Source organism: Anopheles funestus, chromosome 2RL, assembly GCF_943734845.2.
Source record: "Anopheles funestus chromosome 2RL, idAnoFuneDA-416_04, whole genome shotgun sequence".
Lineage (NCBI taxonomy): Eukaryota > Metazoa > Arthropoda > Insecta > Diptera > Culicidae > Anopheles > Anopheles funestus.
Window position 1 is genome coordinate 87516360 of NC_064598.1, and position 19243 is coordinate 87535602.

The 19243-nt window shown below is 43.3% G+C and overlaps 5 protein-coding genes across 5 annotated transcripts; 2 read left to right on the top strand and 3 right to left on the bottom strand.

Annotated features, from left to right (window-relative positions):
- Positions 1-1850: 1850 nt before the first annotated feature.
- On the bottom strand, positions 1851-3317 carry LOC125764063 (secretion-regulating guanine nucleotide exchange factor). The gene is made up of 3 exons (XM_049427891.1): positions 3201-3317; positions 2162-3114; positions 1851-2081 (listed from the first exon to the last, which is right to left on the bottom strand). Exons 1-3 carry the CDS (start codon positions 3210-3212, stop codon positions 2000-2002), a joined length of 1047 nt encoding a protein of 348 aa, XP_049283848.1. The 5' UTR covers positions 3213-3317; the 3' UTR covers positions 1851-1999.
- A 110-nt stretch (positions 3318-3427) lies between these two features.
- LOC125764067 (uncharacterized) lies at positions 3428-4481 on the top strand. Its single transcript, XM_049427897.1, has 2 exons — positions 3428-3861; positions 3930-4481. The coding sequence occupies exons 1-2, from the start codon at positions 3639-3641 to the stop codon at positions 4445-4447; spliced, it is 741 nt and encodes a 246-aa protein (XP_049283854.1). The 5' UTR covers positions 3428-3638; the 3' UTR covers positions 4448-4481.
- Positions 4470-6418, bottom strand: LOC125764060 (zinc finger protein 658B-like). The gene is made up of 2 exons (XM_049427889.1): positions 6095-6418; positions 4470-6011 (listed from the first exon to the last, which is right to left on the bottom strand). The coding sequence occupies exons 1-2, from the start codon at positions 6212-6214 to the stop codon at positions 4803-4805; spliced, it is 1329 nt and encodes a 442-aa protein (XP_049283846.1). The 5' UTR covers positions 6215-6418; the 3' UTR covers positions 4470-4802.
- A 424-nt stretch (positions 6419-6842) lies between these two features.
- Positions 6843-18456, top strand: LOC125764061 (protein pelota). The gene is made up of 8 exons (XM_049427890.1): positions 6843-7112; positions 7186-7282; positions 7361-7507; positions 7582-7989; positions 8061-8130; positions 8198-8390; positions 17224-17330; positions 17407-18456. The coding sequence occupies exons 1-8, from the start codon at positions 7072-7074 to the stop codon at positions 17505-17507; spliced, it is 1164 nt and encodes a 387-aa protein (XP_049283847.1). The 5' UTR covers positions 6843-7071; the 3' UTR covers positions 17508-18456.
- On the bottom strand, positions 8404-14606 carry LOC125764065 (uncharacterized). Its single transcript, XM_049427893.1, has 3 exons — positions 14314-14606; positions 10995-11939; positions 8404-8663 (listed from the first exon to the last, which is right to left on the bottom strand). Exons 2-3 carry the CDS (start codon positions 11639-11641, stop codon positions 8543-8545), a joined length of 768 nt encoding a protein of 255 aa, XP_049283850.1. The 5' UTR covers positions 11642-11939; positions 14314-14606; the 3' UTR covers positions 8404-8542.
- Positions 18457-19243: the final 787 nt, after the last annotated feature.

Consider the following 19243-nt stretch of genomic DNA (forward strand, 5'->3'; position numbering starts at 1 on the left):
CGATCGGTGTGACGTAGTGTTGCTGCGGCAGATGCTGATGCTGATGGTGGCCATTGTAGTAGCCACCATGGTAGTAGTAAGCAGATGGATGATGCATTTGTTGCATGTAATCACCGGCTACCTGACTGTTGGGCTGTGGATGGAACTGTTGCTGAACGTACGGAGTTCCGGATATTCCAAGCGCGGTCGGACAGCCATCGCACTTGCGCCCATGTCGACAGGCAGCCGTATCACGAGAGTGCATCTGTTGTTGCTGTTGCTGATGATGATACAAACGGTAAAGATCTTGCTGATGCTGCTGAAGATACTGCTGGTACGGTGTTGGACGTTCCTGTGTCGCTTGATTCATGAGAGCGGACTCGTGTCCATAGCCCACGATTGGATAGTAATACTGACGCATCCAAACTGCCGGCGGAGGTGGATTCTTCTCCAACATTTTCTGCTTGATCGCTTCCGGCTTGGTGTAGGTGTAGGCCGGGAACCAGAACGGTGTACTGTTGCCCGACACTGCTTCCGGAATCTTGGGAATGTACTGGGGCCTTACAGTCGGATTCTCCAGATCACGCTTCCAGCGTGAATAGTACGGTCCATCTTCCGGCGTATCGCCCACGTACAGACAACAACGTTCGCGATGATCGTGATCACAGTGAAAGCAATAGGCCGGGCTCGGAGTCGAACAGCGTGCCATCGGGATATTGTTGTTCTCACTCAACATTCGACTCTCCATCCGCAGGTTTTCCTCCACCCGGCGAATGTCACTAATGCAAGCGTCCGCTGCATTCGCCATCGTTTCACCGTCGGCGAAAGAATTATTGAGGCGCGAATCGATCAGATGCCGGTGACGTGATCGGGATTGACGATGACTTGCAAGAGCCAGAGGCGCCTCCATGCTTTGCCAGTTATTACTGTGAGCTGTGTTGTACTCAACGAACCCACTGCCTATCGGTACCGTGCTCGTCGCCATGCCACTGGAGAACACTTCCGTATACTGAGGTTGAAACAGTGTGCCATTCGTCATGGTTTCGACGGAATGAAGAAGATCACCTTGCTTTACTTCGAGCGAACGCGTTTGCTGGTCTAACTGCTGTCTCCGTTGCTGTGAACCGACTAACTCCGAACTTGTCTTTATATTACACTTGGGCAAGGCTTCCACACTGCTTCCTAGGCCCATCTAGTTAGCGAAAGAAGATCACACACTCACACGAACCAAAAGGGTGGTTGTCGAGATGTTGCTCGAATAACGATCACAAGACGAATGGTGCTTTCGTCCACCAGTGCATTGCCTATTAAAACAAACTCCGTACATGCTACCTTGCCGGACGCATATGCTACCCCGGGTGCCAAAGTTTGCAAAATTACGCTTACAGGTTACATAGAGCACAGTTTCTGCACTCTAGGTAGCAAAAGGTACAAAAACCATAGCCTTTAGTAGAGGTAGATTTTTCAAACGTGGCCACTACAACGTGGAAAAAAGGAGTTAGCTAGCTTCTACTCTGTAAAGGTAACGGAAAAGCAATTCTACCAACGCGAAGGCGTGCCCGTTGTTGTTCTTTGCTAAAAATTGCCATCACGCTCAATATTGTCCCCTCGCAGTGAACGATCACATTACGATGCCCGATCGTTGGTAGGTGATCAACAAATCTCCAAATATTTGCTATATTGGCTTTTCTTTTGCCTATTGTGTGCCTTTTTCAAAATTTTGTTAACATACCGTGATGCCATAAAACGGTGATGGGCCCTACTCCGTTCAAGCCTGAACGAGCACCAGCAAAAAAAAAGGCGTACCATGGGTTATTACGACCGAACAAAGCTATTCACTTCGGGATCGTGCTTTACGCGCTAATTGTGGGTTATTTTGGATATTTTTGTGTGTCCTTTTATTGCTTTCAGCATTCAGCTTCATATTGCCGTATTCATGCCCGTTAATAAATGGTTCGATGGATCGTAAATGTCTCGTGGCTCAACGACGGTCAACAATGAATGGTTGTTGTGCTTGGTGTTACGTGAATGCCATCGTAAAACCAGCACCACATATCACTTTCGATACCGGCAAGGGGAGATCTATTGCTGTTGGAACCCATCTGAAAAAAATGAAAGTAAGCAAATCATGTAGCTATTTGAAGCAGCGTTTTTATTTTGTAAGGGAATTATTTAAACTTACACATTTTCTGTACCTCCTGTTCCGCAGTTACCATGTTCGTTCCAGCCCCAACAATGTACACGTCCATCTTTCCCTAGTGCCACACCATGCTGCGATCCTAATCGTACGTCCTTTGCTATCATATCATTCGTTTCTAGCCGTAGTTTTTGAGGCACCGCAGAACAATTCGATCCCGGTCGTCCTAGTTGACCGTAGTTGTTTCTTCCCCATAAGTATATCGCACCATTCGCGGTGAGACAGCCAGAGTGTGTCCATCCCGACTCTAGTTTAACGATGTCTTCCGGTAACATGTATTCCTCCAAGCACTGGCCATGTTTGTTGTCTCCGAGGCAGTTAATTCTCCGATCGCCGACTCGTAGTATTAAATGATTGTCTCCACTGGCCACATCGCGTACTGATCCTCTATCCGAAACGCATCGAATCGTTAATTTCGTTGCCGGTTCCAATGGGTAATCCTTTGATAGAAATTTACATTTTCCCAACACCCATACTTTCCCACTTTCCAGCAACACAGCCATATACTGCAAACCGAATGTAACCCTCAAAACTTGTCCACCTTCTGGAAGGGTTAGCCGCATTGGTTTGGGTACATTTTTCACGCCAGATTCCGCTATCTGTTGCCATCCATTCGATCCCCACACGAAAAGTTCTCCGAATGCATTGACCCCAGCCGAAACGTCCCATCCGGCGTACAGCTGTTGGAAACCATATTCACCGACTGGCTGAAAATGGATACAATCGTCCAAATGTCCCACTCCCAACTGACCACGATTGTTCCAGCCACAGGCATACAATCGCCCGTCGGTTGTTCCTATCAGTGTGTGGCCTCCACCAGCAACAACACATTTGATTTCCTCGGCACGAAACGGTACACCATCAATGGGCAATGGCTGTGGTTTGTCACATTGCTCCGTTGCATAGCCAAAGCCCAGTTGGGCATGGCTATTAGCTCCCTGCGAAAAGCATAATGGAATTATATCACACGTAAAAACCAACAATATCTACCAAAAGCAAGTCTTTTTCTAGCGCGTTTGCCTACCCAAGCGAACATGCGTTTTGTTTTTCAGATCGTTTGTTGTGATTCTACCATCCGCTGGAAGTGTCAAAACTGCCAAATTCAAATTAGTCAAAAGGGGCAGGCAAGATGTTAAAAAGCAGGGCAGAAAATGTACCTTTAATTATTTTTTAACACTCGTTTAGAAAGAAAACACGTAAAAGTACCTGTAAATGGGCTTAAAAATAAAGATTAACTCTTTTCCTACCTGATTTAGTACCCGGACGCTTCGTGCTAAATTTGTGCTGTGCATGTGCGCCAAACAAGCCCTTTTTTGTATCCCTGCGCTGTTTGTTTACATTCTGTGGATTAGGCACAAAAGTAAACGAAAGACTAAATTCAAACATTCCTCTTCGTACGCTGCATTTTTATATTGTATCTAAAGGTCGTATTATAGTTAGTGGCAAATTTTTTAGCTTTAAAATGCCGTGTATGTTCGAGAGCTGTAAAACAAACCATCAAACGATGAAGAAAAATAACCAGGAAAAAATTCGGTTCATATCATTCCCCACGACGGATTTCACAAATGAAGAGATGAGGAATTTAGCGAAAAAGCGGCTTTATTGGTGGTGTCGTGTTTGTGGTGTAGATTTCACGACGACACTAATCAATCAGCTTCACATTTGTTCCCGGCACTTTTTGAAAGGTAAGGATTAGCCATAGAAAAAGTAAAGTTTAACTCAATGTTAACAATCGAACGATTGTCTCCCTTAGGAAACTGTGCTCCGCTCTGGGATGTGCACAATCCGGACTGGATTCCAAGTTTGTACATTCCGCAACAAGCTCGCCAACCGGTAAATGTATCGACGGAAGAAAGCTGTGCAGAATTCTTACGAAACGAACAGCTTACGGAGGAATCGATCGCTAACCCACTGCTCGACCGGCAGCCCGATAATTCAGCACTTCGATCGCTGTTAATTGATGAGATCATCGCATACCCAATCGGGCGAACATACTTCCTGTTGGACAATGAAAACGACGAATCAAGCAATGCCCCGTATGACGCTAAGCAGTTGTCGAGAGAGCTAAAAAAATGTTTTTCAGAGTCAACCCCAATCGGACGCATGGTGCTGCAACCGCAGGCATCGGATTGTCCACCGCGAATGTTTTCTACCAATGATACGATTACAGAGTTGGACCTATCTATGCCACCTCGGTGGGAAACGGAACGGATCATTATGCGGCTGCAAAACAGTGTGCTAGAGCTGATCAATGTCTTGGATGAGAAATGATAAATATAAAACTACCAAAGAATTCCACGATAAACCGCTTACAGGTTGAAATCGATTTATTAATTTGCAGATTTTTTATTAAAAAAAAGAGAAATGCGACAAAGCGTGTGAGTATTATGTTTTGTGCTTGCTGATAAAGAACGACAAAGGGAAACATTGTACATTACGATATTCATACGAACGTAACGCCGGGGCTTCCATTTCCCTATCGGAACTCGCTCCCCAGATCTACAACATCTAGATCTAGCCTGTCTAGCCACAACAAGCTAATACGCGGCAATACAGTGCTTCTTCTGCTTCTGGCGCTTTGCATAAATTTTAAAGTACTGTTCGGGAAGGAGCTCGTTGCTCCAGCTCAATGCGATCGATTCCTATGCGAGCAGAAGGAATGAAAATATAATTTTCCTCGCGAGACAAACGTTTCTGCACAATGTTCGCACCGATACGCCTTGATGCCGGTATGCGTACGTTCGTGAACGAGTAAAGCCGCCCGGAAGCGAAATCGTTTCGAGCAGTTTGAGCATGTATACTTTGCCTCCAGGTGGTCCGATGGTAACTCAGCATGCTGCTGAACATCGATGGCTTCATCTTCTGCATCCATGGCTTCTTCCTTAATATTCTCCTGCTTTATCATCATCACTGGTGGTGGCTCATCGATGGGCTCCTCCTTAATTATCACATCTTGCTCTTCCTTTACTACCACCGGTTGGCACTCGGATTGATTGACTATTCGTGTAACAGCAGCATTGCTGTCTTTCCTTTCCCTCTCTTCATTTCCCACCTGGCACAGAGGCGCATCCTTTACCTGGGGTAACTCTTTCTCACCACTGACCGATCGCCGTGGTATAATGCGATACTCAAGCATGATGCCCGTCCCGGTTGCAAGCCTACCATCGGCCGAACAGTCGATCGTACCACTGCTATGCTCGAGGATGTCACTCACATCCAGCGCCTCGTAAAAGCTGTCGTCCAGTGTCATGGTGCTCTCCTCAATCCGGGGCGACCGAATGATGTTGATGCTTGGTTCAATGTTTGCAATGTCGAGAAACTTTTCGTGCTCCAGCTCGTGCAGTTTCAAGCATTCCGCCGAATAGAACTGTTTCGAACAGTGTTCACACTTGCCCACCGGTTCCTTCTTCACCTTGTACTTCATCGTGTACGTCTTCTCGCACTTGGTACGATCGAACGTGATGTCAAAGATGTCTTCGCCTTCCTCGACCGTACAGTCGAGCTGTAGGATGTGCTCCCCGTCGCCGTCCTCTTCATCACCATCCTCACCAAAATCACCGACAAACCAAGCGTTCTGCTTGAGATTCATTTCGGAATCGGCCGGCTCCTGACGCAGATCGATGTCACATTTGCCCTGCTCTGTGTGCGATTTTTCGTGCAGCTCGAGAAAGTCCGGATTGGCGAAGCAACTGCCACAGTCAAAACACCTGTACAGCAGACTCTTTCGTAGGCGCAGCTTTACATTGTACGTACGCACCTTTGTCCGATCGATTCCATCCGTTTTCTCGGTGCTTTTCTGTAGGGATGCAATCTTGGCGAGCACTTCCGCCAGTTTCTAGCAAAATTACAGCAAGGAAAACCATCATTTTAGGATATCGCTTCCACCAACACCGCAAACATTCGTCGATCCTTTCTTACCTCCTCACCCGTTTTTAGCGTTCGCTTCGATCGGTTCCGATACTGTCGAATGGGGTTCACCAATGGTTCGAAACTTTCGAGCGATTCCATCTTAAACTCGGTGCACGGTTCCTGTGCCATCGCTGGACGGCGGTGGGGTTTGCTGGTGCAGTTGTTTAACGCAATCCAGCGCTGTGTTGTAATTCGTGTGCGTCTGCTCCTTCCTATCTTTTTTTTTCCTCACGTCACACCAATAAAACCAAGGATCAAGGATTCGCAACCGAGAAGAAGCAACACACCAAAGCCAAATGTAAACAACACTCGTTGTCACAAAAATGCGATTTAAATGCCATTGGTGATTATGGACGATGGTTGGATTCTTCGTAAAATTCCATCCCCAACGGAGTTGTTCAAATGGAAGAAAGTGAACAAACATTTGTTTAGTTTAGATATTTGCTATTTAGTTTAATAAATATCCTTGTAAAGATGAGGAAAAACATAATTTCGTTAGGAGTCGAGTCCCACAAACGTGTTGTCCTCCACGCTACTGTGCTGACCACATCATCGGCTGAGCTCGATAGCTTTTTCTTTTATTATAAATTTCATTGAAAGTAATCTTATTGCCCATGATGATAAATTAGCGCATAAAACTTCAAACCTTCCACTGTAAAAAAAAACTCCTTGATAACAAATATCCTTTGCTGAGCAATCAACCGAAAAAATGTCCGAATAATCGAACTGCAAGTGAAATGTCAAACCCAACCTGCTGCACACTGTGGTCGTCGCTTTCGTTCTAGTGACAGTTTACCAAAACAGCAAATATTTTCGAACGTGGAAACTTGCGGTCGACGTGCTCTTGATGCGATCAAAACAAATCACCGGCAAAAATGTGCAGAACTTTATCGAGAAAAACCTACCGCCAGCACTACTTGTGACCGCCTAATGACTAGTCGTTACTAGAACCCGCCAGCAAGCCGACACACAGTGTATCTTCAACGATGAAGCTGGTCCGAAAGAACGTCGACAAAACGGGTGATGGGTAAGTAATTTCCCTGCATCAATGCACGCTATAGGAACAGAACGTGATTTAATTTTTCATTGATCCTTTACAGGAGTGTTACCCTGGTGCCCGAAGAACCGGAGGATATGTGGCATGCCTACAATCTCATTGCTGAAGGAGATCAAATTCGTAGCAGCACTATTCGGAAGGTACGATTGGGATTGTACAGACTCGCTGTAGCTAAATTCCCGTACTACATGAATGTGATTTGGTCTTCGTTTCCGTAGGTACAAAATGAATCCTCCACTGGCTCGTCTAGCAGCAGCCGCGTTCGAACGACACTAACGATTAGCGTCGAAACGATATACTTCGACACGCAGGCTCAGGTGTTGCGCTTGAAGGGTCGCAACATAGAGGAAAACCAATTCGTAAAGGTATTATCTATTACTAAAGAAGTGTAAAATGCTGTGCCTTTGTATCTTACAACCACGACATTCCCTTCCCGCAGATGGGAGCATACCATACGATTGATCTCGAGCTGAACCGCGCTTTCACACTGATGAAGCCAGAATGGGACACAATCGCGCTGGAACGCATCGAAATGGCTTGTGACGTTACACAGAATGCGGACGTGGCCGCCGTGATCATGCAGGACGGGTTGGCCCATGTCTGCCTAATAACGGCCAGCATGACGCTGGTACGGAGCAAGATCGACGTTGCGATTCCGCGTAAACGCAAGGGCAACGTTCAGCAGCACGAGAAGGGTTTGAACAAATTCTACGATGCCGTTATGCAGGGTATACTGCGGCACGTAAATTTCGACGTGGTAAAGTGCATTTTGATCGCGTCACCCGGCTTTGTGAAGGATCAGTTCTACGAGTATATGTTCCAGCAGGCTGTAAAGACTGACAACAAGGTAAGAATGGGAAACAAGTTCGTGCGTACGCTGATAATAAAGTCGTTTTTGTAAATGTTTTTTTTTTCTAGGTGCTGATAGATAATAAAAGTAAATTTATGCTGGTTCATTCATCCTCAGGATTCAAGCACTCTCTGAAAGGTATAGAAACGAAACCCAAACCAGCACTTAAAATTATTTCAATCGCAATTCTTTGTTATCACTTCAGAGGTGCTCCAAGATCCGGCCGTAATCGTAAAAATGTCCGACACAAAGGCAGCAGGCGAGGTGAAAGCGCTGGAAACTTTCTACACTACGTTGCAGCTCGAACCGGCGAAGGCTTTCTATGGCAAAAAGCACGTGTGTAAAGCGGCCGACGCACAAGCCATCGAAATGTTGCTGATTTCGGACAATCTTTTCAGGTCAGTGGGACGCTTTTGTTGTTTTTTTAATGTCATTTTATTAACATTGTTTTACTCTACAAGATACTGCGGATCTGTAGAAAGGGATTATAAAACTAGTCTTATAAAATAGTTGTAGGAAGAATTGGATATCAATCATTAAGTTTCACGCCTTAGATTTGCAATGGTGGTAGCACGAACTGATCCATTCGCTGATCGTACCCAAAGATGTTACGATCGTAGCTTCGCTGATTGGTCAACCGATTGTCCAGCATTTTGTGATGATTGGAATATCTGGAAAGAGAGAACAGATAAATAATAGGTTAGTGTATTGATTAAAACACATCTACCAACCGAAGGATACTAAATCCTTCAGCAGTTCCATGACATTAAGTCGTTAAATCGTTGCCAACGCTTTCACGGCGTCGATTTATTGGCCGTATAATGTTTTCTTCCCATTACAAAAAAGACACATGGGAGAGAATTAAAAGAAGATAAATATACCATGACCTTATCGTCATGTGCTACCCAACAACGATACATATAAGGCACGCTTGATCAATTGTTATTCAATATCAGTTGCCTCCCGATTGCTACGCTCTTCCTATCATGGCTGTTTCATGGTAGTGTCTTACCCGAACACGCTTGCCCAAAAAAGGTGACTTGTGTCACCTCCCGAAATTAAAGTGCCAACAAAAACAAAACCACTGGCGAATTTCATTTAATGTATCGCAACCGCAAAAGGGAAACATCGCTCTCCCAATCCCTTCCCCTTTCTTATGAAGGATGAAGAACATATTTACCATTAACCAATCGCAATTGATTGAATGTCTTATGCGCTTAATTTGATTATCGACAACAAACCGCGTGGGAGACGCATCGATTGTTTCGGTCACGCTAGAGCTGTTAAGTGTGATTTTAAAGCCACTACCCATTGAAAGTTGTTTCGCTATGAGTTTTCTTGAGCCGATTGGGAACACTACACACCCTACAATTATAATTCCACGAAAAGAATCGTTCCCCCGAAGGCGTACGTCTGGGTACATTGGCAAGTAATAAGCATACGTCATGATGGTAAATAAATTGATCAATTGACCAGAGCAGAAAAGATCTCTCTTCCGCAACTAGAACGGGTAAAAACCAACAAGAAGCCACCCAATAAACACGCTGAAGTGATCCACTTCGGGATGGGTAAGCTAATTGAACACCGGAGGGGAAAATCTCAAGTATTCCGCCGCAAATCTTAAGCACGTTGAATCGATAAGTCACTGAAGTAGCTCTTCTATTAGCTCAATTACTGGCACGGTGCTTATCTCCAAAAATCCACTCCATAAAGCATTCCCAGCTGCAGCCCATAAGCGTGAAGACTGATGCGACCGTAATACACCGAAACGCTCAATTGGTATCAGTGCAAAACGGCCGATAAGGAATGAGCAAGTCAAACAGTTTGTCTCAAAAAAAAGGGAACCAACATCGTGATTTCTAGCGAAACGACAACATTTATGTCTCTTCTTATCATTTTGTTGGGCATATTTGGTCGACATTCCACCACTCGTTCGTTTACCAACCTCAGTACGATAGATACTTCCGCTATTTCTCGATTTAGCATTGTCGTTACATCATTACAGTTCGATAAGACACTACTGCATGGTGGCGGTTACGCTATCGGTGCATGCTTTTGCAGTACCGCATGCTTTATGGCCCTCTTGGCAATTCTCCTTGTTGGCTATTTGTATCGTTTGAAGTGTTGTTAATGCGATACTTTGCCATTAAACTGTTGGAACTTGTACAATTTGCTAGCCCTGAGCAATGTTGGCCGTGATATCATTAACAATCCAATGTGTTAGCTTTTATAGCAAAAAAAAAGAAATGTAATTTCTCTTCGACAACCTTCAAGTATGCAGGAAGATGTACAGCACATGATACTCGATATGCGATAACAACTAGGAGGATATAGGTTCACTACATTAACGAAACACACGAATTCTTTTCATCGTCCGTTTCATTTGCCATTGAAGCAAAACAATTCCCTGGCTCGCTTTCAAATTCGGGTTTTGTTGATGGTTTATGTAAAAACAAAATGACGACTTCACCCTCTTCCAAATCATTATGCAAAAAAGCCTGACTAGTCCTAGTGCGATTTAAAGCAAACCCCCAGTAATGCTGACCCAGCACCCATCACCATCTGTTTGTGTGTTGGTGACCCATTTGCATACTTGCCAATAGTGTTTTTGCGCTTTTGTTTTTGTGTGTCAGCGATACTACCGGCCAAGGCACATTTGTAGCGCACACACGATTTAAACTGGTTCATCCCCGCCACGTTGGATTTTGCTTGATTAAATGTAAATGTTTGAAGCATTTAGCACCAGGTGTGGAAAAGAAGCGGTTCTACTTTGCAGCTATAGTTCTGTATGTAGATTTTTATTCCTCCCCGTGCAATAAAAACCTTTGAAGTATTAAATTAAAACACCCCCCATTCGACGGTCATGATCAATCAAAACCACACCGTATCTTTGGTTTATGTCAACGTTGTCTTATCGTAATAAATAGGTGAGGTGAAAAAAGTAAAAGGTGTTTTCCCTGTTGATTGCTGTTGAATCAACACCGAACCCATCCAACACCCACCTGCACTGTTGCTGTAGAACGAGCGAACTCGCGCTGACTTCTGGAGGTCCCACACCGGATCTTGTTGAGCTGGTAGTAGTTGGCCGATACTGCTGTACACTGTACCGAGCGGTAAGCAACCGTGAAGAAGTCGGTGACGTTACAGATCGACTTCGATCTGTCTGCGGCCCACAGTGTGCAGCACCGAATGAACCGGATTTTTGATGAGCGCTACCCGGCGAGCACCACCCGCTGGTTGATCCAATCGAGCTCCGTCCGATATCAGTCGCACGAGTTGCTCCCGAAATGTGTGGAGGCGCTACACTACAGCGACCTCCAGTGCTGCTGTACTTGGGTATCGTTGTTATATCATTTTCAGTTTTATTACTAACTCTCCTGCTGCTAACGACGATGGATCCGTGACGATCGTTATTACCGGTGGGAAATCCTCCACCATTCCGTACCGTGAGATTGTACAAGCATTTGTTCAGCTTGCTGTTTGTAACAACATTGTCTGATTTGGCTCCATTTAAACGATCCGTTCGATGCATCGTGGAGAAATGCGATGTTAAAACGGGACGTCCGGTAGCACCGATGAAATAGTCCGGCTTTCGTTCCGATATTGGAAGCTGACTTACTGCTCCACTGATTTGTGTGGTGGCAGACATACTTTCAATGAGGCAATACCGTCCACCAATCTTACCCTTTGTCAGGTACTGAAGTAACCAAAGAATGGAATTCTTGCAGAACTTCAAATGCTTTTTCCACAGCTTCTGAGACAACTACTCCTCAGCTCACTGACTCCAAGGTCATCGACTCCACTTCTCGGGCGTGTGCATCGGTGTTGTCGATCTGATCTTTTCCGTTTCGGTGTTTTATTGTTGTAGCTGTTTGCTTGCCCAACGAATCTTGCCCAGTGTTGTGTGCACTATGCCGTGGAGAAAAGGTTGAAACAGCCTCTGTAAGCTGATGGAAGAGAATGATGGGAGCAAAAGAAAAGGTAATTCAGCATTATTAAGCTAACCAGTTCGTGAATCGTTGGATTTCGAGCAAATGATGGTGGGTGCAAGATGCGAGGAGTCCGGACGTTAACTGTCGGCTAATGGCAGTGAGATTTGGAGTATTTTTTGGGGGATGGAAAAACAAACTAGAATAATTATTAAATTAGTTATTGTATTTATGTATGAAAAAGGGGTTTAAATCTTCGCACTGTTATGTCGTTTCAAGGACGTAACTTGAATTATTAAGTCTTAGGCATGGAAGACCAACATCCAGTCGAGATTTGAACCCTAACGGAGTGTTTTATTAAGCCGTATATATTGCTCTTCAAAAACCATTTTCTTGTTATATAGAACATGCTTCATCGACACGAGATGTTAGAAGGGATCCAATAAAAAAGATATTGAGAGTGAGGGAGAATTTAGAAGTCATTGATGCAAAACAGACCCCTCTCAAGCGTAGACGCTATCTTAACCATCTCTAATTACAGTGCTACGATCGTTGCTGCTCCAATTATATATGTACGTCTCCCTTTTGTGATCGGCTTCGTCTAGCCGAACTGTTGTTGATGTTTGCGTCGTATGGAACATTCTTTGTATGCAATGTTCCCTGTTCGGCATGGCGCAGTCTAAAGATAAGAGACCATTATCAGGTTCAGACCATATGCATGCAACATGGAAAATAAAACTCCTATTACAGGAAGTTCGATATTTGATAACTATTGTACTTATACAAGATGATCTAACAACAGCTCTGGAGATCGTGATCACGCTTGAAATGACGAAGAGAAACGTTAAATCCTTTCCACGTATTTGTCACACGCAGCGTTCAGCTGTTGCGATCATTACGTTACCGTGTTGACTCAGCACCTTTTACTTCGCATCTCAACAAACGGATTTTACACGAAGCCTTACCTTCCACGTACGCTGTTGTACGCTGTGGAATTCCATTCAGACCTTGACAGAGGAGGACCGGGAGACACCAAAGGACGCGATAAGAATTTTAATCTATCATCTGTAGACACATCAAATCAACAGAAAGAGCACAAATCTCTGGCAAAACGTATTACCTGCACCATGCTTTGGTGTGGGCAGCAGGATGTAGAGTTGTGGGACGGCCAACAACAAAAAGACCTCCCCAAGAAAAACCTGATCGTCGTCGAATATGAGTTACTTTTTAATGGATCTATGGTACAGCGCAAAAGCGTGGAATGTAACCTTATGTGTGTGGGGTGGTGGTTTCTATCTCGAGCTTGTGTGCCATTGTGTGCTAATGTCCACGCATGTCCAAGATTGGACAGGATTTGCGTACTCCCACTTTAATTCTTGGTCGAACTGGGTTCTAGATCACACTGCAAAGTAAAACCGCGATCTTTAAGAATTGGTTCACCCGCTCTGGCGATCACATTTCGTTGAAAGATCAGTGGAAGAAACACAATCTCAAGATACAGAGTAGGCCATGATGCATTCTATCAAACCGGAGGTTTCTATTTGTTGCCGCGGGAGATACGTAACGTTGGAGATAGATGTTAGGTACGGAAAGAGCCATTTGTCGAACCGGTACAGTTGCAGTTAATTACAGTTCCAGTGACCAGTGGCCTCCTACGGTTAATTACAAGCCGTAATGTGATAAATCTCCGCTCGATCTTCGATCCATTAGTGGTTTCATACGAGTGTGGGTTTTATCATGCTATTTGCGCATAAGTCCACATCCTAGTTGTCTTTCACAGAAGGCATTTTGAGGTATGATTTTAATTCCATATTTTAAATTGCACTTAAAACTTCGTTTTCACCACTATGAAGAAAACACTACCGCCTGTGTTTGTGGGTCGCTATTATGGAGCGATGATTTCCGCACCCTTTCCGGCGGAGAAAGCCAGCAGGACAGATCGGTTTTATGAGTTGCTATTTTTTCCGCTGTGTTGGTGCAGTTTACATCAATTAACCAACAGCGGCGACGAAATCTCGCTCGGGTACAATTGAAAACCATGTGCGCGCATCATTAGACCAACAAAACGTACGTTAACCGTCTATGGTGGGTGAAAAAGAGAGACACACCGCAGCATAGAAAGCATGGAACGAAGCGGCACACGCGACTTTCTCCTTACAGACGCATTAAAACACACACACACACACTCTGGGTGTTTGGTTGCCACCAAACACGTGTCCACAATAGAGCAACAAAGTCTCGGCGACGAAAATACACACCACTGCACCACCATTTCCTGTTGGTCTTGCCTCTAGTTCCCGCTGGTGCGTTGATTTAATGCGCGTTTGCATGAATTTAAAACATAAAACGTGACTTTCGCGACACCCGAAATTTGAGAAACATTTTTGTTTACCTTTTTGTGGTACAACTTTTACTTTCCGTTGCTTGATATTGTTTGCTTTTCGCGATGTGTGGCAGCTTCTTATTTACACCATCTTTCTTGTACTTTGTGGCAGCTTGGGAGTTTTGTTTCACATTGCTGCGTTAATTGACGAATCGTGAATTAAATGTCACCGAATGCATTCACTGCCTTGGTTTTCCCGTGTTGCGAAACGCGGAATTAGGAGATTGAAACTTGGCTTCCTAGAGCGCCCGACGCAAGTTAAACCGGTTGCTACGATTCCGCGTCTATTACTATTGTTGATGTTCAGTGCAAAAGTACGCGCGAACGCAAACGGCTCAAGCGCAATAATGCTAGAGATGGGCAAGGGAACGTCTCAGTGAAATTAACGATGATGACTGTATGGTGCTAATGATCCGATCCAGTTTCAATGCAATTTCTTAATAAATTTTCTTACTAGAAGTTGTATGTTTATTTATATTTAATTATTACGATATTTTGCCGTATTGTCAGCCTCAAAAAACTTACTGCAAGTTGTAATCAAAGAAAAATAATGATTTTCTTTATACGAAAAAACGCAATTACAATTTATATTTGTACACCAGAACATATATTTTTGTTGATTTGATTGTTAAATGAAAAATAAATCAAAAATCATTTTGAATCATTTTAATTCGACTGGCCCATCTCTAGCGTCGTAAAACCGGCGGAGCCACAGATGAGAGAAATGTGAGCGAACCGGTTCACGCACAGAATTTGCTTGCTCTCGCTGCTTCTCTCGCTAAGCCTGCTGAGACCGGTTTTCGGAATGTATGTGGCGGTAAACCGGTTCAACAGTGGATTCCCGTTGATCCACATAGAATTCATGCTGTTCTGCACGTTTTCAATGTAGAAATAGCATATTCTGATGCTGAAGAAGTTCTTTTGAATGATCTTAATCAATGTTAAAGCGTTGTATCAATAACTCCTATAACTTTATAAGTCCAATAACTTTAACTTTTCCAAAAGTTGTTCTTCGTCGAGAAAACCCCAAGAAATATGGGTAATTTAGCCTATGCTGTTGGAAACATCATTGTTTATGTTTTCAATTTATAATATTCTACTTCTGCTAATAGCCTAATAACCTTTGCCAATTTCCGCCTTTCACGATAGGCTTGGAAGATGAAGTATTGCCCACCCTACGCGAAGAATTTTAAATTTCAATTGCTCGATCTAGTTCCAACTTATCCGAGAGAGAAGATCAATTTTACTCTTCCACCAAAATAAAGACTTTCCTTTATGCTTTTACCATGAGCAGCGGTATCCGGTAATATAATGGGCAAACATACCTTACAATCAATTACTATCCCATTTTTAACGGTTCCATCCTATAAAAACCGGTCTGTTTGCAAAAAGAAGGTCCCTTCCTTCCTTCTGCAGCAAGTATCGACACTGCTAACAAACGGTATTATGAACAAGATCAGTCGCGACGGCAAAAACAACCCAACCCCAAAAGAAGTAGCACTTACATGCTGGACTCACGGTCTCCAAGGTGACGGCGCAGAAGATATCGCTTCTTGCGCACAGATTCGCTTGGAGGTTGGGAAATACAGGTGGGCTATAATTACTTCAACCAACAAAGCCGCACAACTCGGCAAAACTCCCTCTGCCGTAATCTTTCTTTTCGGCGACACGCACACCCAGCTAAAATGGTGTCCAAATTACTTTAGACCATATCTGCTGATGCCGTTGCACTTTGTCGTCCCGAAAGGTGCGATGCTGAGAATGGACCTTTTGCCGATTAATAATAGGTGTTCCGTCGATTACTAAAGTGTGTCAGCTCTTATTCGTGTGTATGTTACAGACGCTGAAAATCGTACTTTTTCCAGTTGCTTCATCTTACGGCAAAACACATCTGCACACCGTGTATCCCGCAACAATATCTCCGTCACATCAGAATGCATCCCTCTAGGAATGCATGCTCTTTGCCTAAATACACTTTCGCTCTTTAAGTCCGTTTACTGTAAACAAAATCGATCTGTTCGCTTTCCGTAAGATTTACGCGACCCCGCGATGTTCACCGAAGCAAATGACCGCGTGCGTTGTTTATTCGCTTCTAGTGAGGATCGATTTTAGAAGAAGAAACATACTGAAACCTGAGCCCACATGGTGGTGGATTTCTTCTACTTCCATCAGCACCATTTTACCGTTGGGCGACGAAAACTCGTCGTCGTATCTCGTGTGCTCTGCGTTGCCGGAAAAATGGAAACTCTAGCAAGAAGCAAATGGGGTTTGAAAATTAAAATGACGGGTGTTATAAATAGAACCTTGTCTATCCTCCCGACCGCCGCAGCCAAAAAAACACACTGCTCATAAATCGTCATCGTTGCGATGGTCACGTTTTCCGTGTTTACTAGATTGCGAGAGGTGTTTTCTTGATGCTGTGAAGGGTTTGGAAAGATCAGGCGATCGTATACGTCACATAAATCCATTTCTAGTCAGGGAGATAAATCGTGATTTCTACTACCAGGAACTTTGAGGATGTCTGAGAAGACATCTGTCTTCTTTATCAATTAATACACCTGTTACTTGTACAAAAATAAAACGAAAGAATCTTCAAGAAAACCTTTTTGGGGGTAACCTTTATAAATGAATCATCATCGAAATGGGTGTTTCGGTGCCAAACAAAACAAAAAACGACATCGTTTTCCCTATTTTTAGAAGATCTTGACTTGCTTGCGCTTTCCGCAATTCCTAATGTCTAAATGGCGTCTAAAGACGTGAATGGCGTCTGGGAAGTTCAAACCAGATTTCGTCACAAACACATGCCGTAAACATTGATCGTTAATGCTACAGATGGGTTGCCCAACGTACCATTGCATATTTTCCCCTAAAAATCTTGTTCTCACCTCTTAAAATTATTCTCACACTCCCGCACCGTAGATGTCAGGATGTGGCCACACGCAAGGAATACGTCCAGCTGGTGGAATCGGTCCGTGATTCAGGTGGTGAGGTTAAAATATTCTCCAGCATGCACGTCTCCGGCGAACGTAAGCAAAATAAAACATCTTTTTTTTATGTCTAAAATGTACCGAAATAAAACTAAAACCTAATTCTCCATTTTAGAACTCGCGCAGCTAACCGGTGTGGCGGCAATCCTGCGCTTCCCTATGCCAGAACTTGAGGATAGCGAAGATGAAGGTAGCGACGGTTCGGATTCGGATTGAAAAGGGAATAGATCGGGTTCCAAGTAGCGAATGTCCTCTCCGTGTAATGCCCATGTGTATGTAATGGCTTAATTGTTCGTATTCAAGTAGAGTGTGATTTGGCGAGATCACAATATTGGCATCAATAGACTTAAGGGGTTTGTGTTTCCTATTTTTTAATGGCAGCGTCTGAAATGGTTTCAATATCCTAACACTACTATTTTTTATCAACACATTACAAGTATTATTTTGAATTTGAAAGAGAAAATCATAATTGCTGACTATGGAGCAACTTCAGAGACGCAAGCAATATTAGCTAGGTATTATATCCACTAGACGAAAACCTTTTTTTTCATTAGGATTCTAAAAATTCTCTTATGTAAAAGTACATTTCGGTCCGATCAATATAAAGCAGAATAGACGCATATTGTTTTTTTTTCTCCTATTTTTGCCAACCACGGATACAAGTTACAATATAAGCCAATGCACAACAACGCGCCTCAAAATTGAAAACATTCAAAAAACGGTGAAAACCCCATTTAAAAACTCCATACTACAACTATTGATATTATGCGCGTTACACAGCAAAATGGGTGCAAATCGTTGTAGCATATATGTTAAGGGAAATAAAATTAAACACCGACCTCAGGATAATGGCTACGGAATATGGTTATGAGAGCAAGTCTATACTGTAAATAAAGCTACCCGTTCCGAACTAAATCGAAACACTACTCAAAAAGATGATAGTTAAATGTTGCAGTCTATTAAGCAATGAAAATGCAAACACTTTGTTAACACGTGCGCTTGAAAGAGATCATAATTCCCAAACAAAAGAAAAATTGAGTCCTAATGTACACAGATCCTCTCGCGCACACACACAGAGAAAACACAACAATTTTATAACGATCAATAGGTGGAATTAATTGCGAAACAAAAACCGAATATATTTCGTCCAACTCCACCTAGGCTAGCGGATTTTTTTTTTAATGTTTTGAAACATTTGAGAAATCTTTTTCCTTTAAAACTTGTTTTTTTCTTTGTTCACTTTTAATACGATAACTTTATTAACGTTTCTCGGACGTGGTTTAGTACAACAGTGCTGAGTATAATTATAACGAGCTAATAATCGGAGATTGAATAACAATTTGTTGCGTTTTACGCATCATTCATCTGCTGCGCCGGCGAGTTATAGTCTTATCCCTAATGGTTTTCATATCCGTCCAGTGCACAAAACGTTTCATATAGTTAACAGAATTAGATAGTTATATGCAACAATGCGCGTGAGGTTAGTTGCCCAAGAGCAAACATCCGTTTGAGCAACATAATTTTAAAAGTTTTACATTGGTGACATTTAACTCACCGCTTGTTAACCTCTGAAGTAAGGCACTTCTTGAATATGTAGGGTCGTTGCGTTATCCATTGATGTTCCTGGTTCCTCACTGCTCTAACCGTTTAATGTAAAAAAAAAGATGATTGAGGCTGAATGGTCTCTTAGCTGCCCACGGTATATATTCTGGAGGTAGCTGGATGGATGAGTTATATGGAAGGCACACAATTTCTAACCATTTGTTCACAGTTGTTGAAGACACTTTCACGCGATTATATATCGCTTTTTGCCCGCTTTTTTCTGTTTAGTTGACAAATTGTTTAATTCAACGTTTCCCTCTTCAGCCACTTCTGGAGAGTACAATGTATGTATAAATAGTGACATTAATTGTTCTTTTTTCATGTTTTTTTGCATTATTGCTCCCATTTGT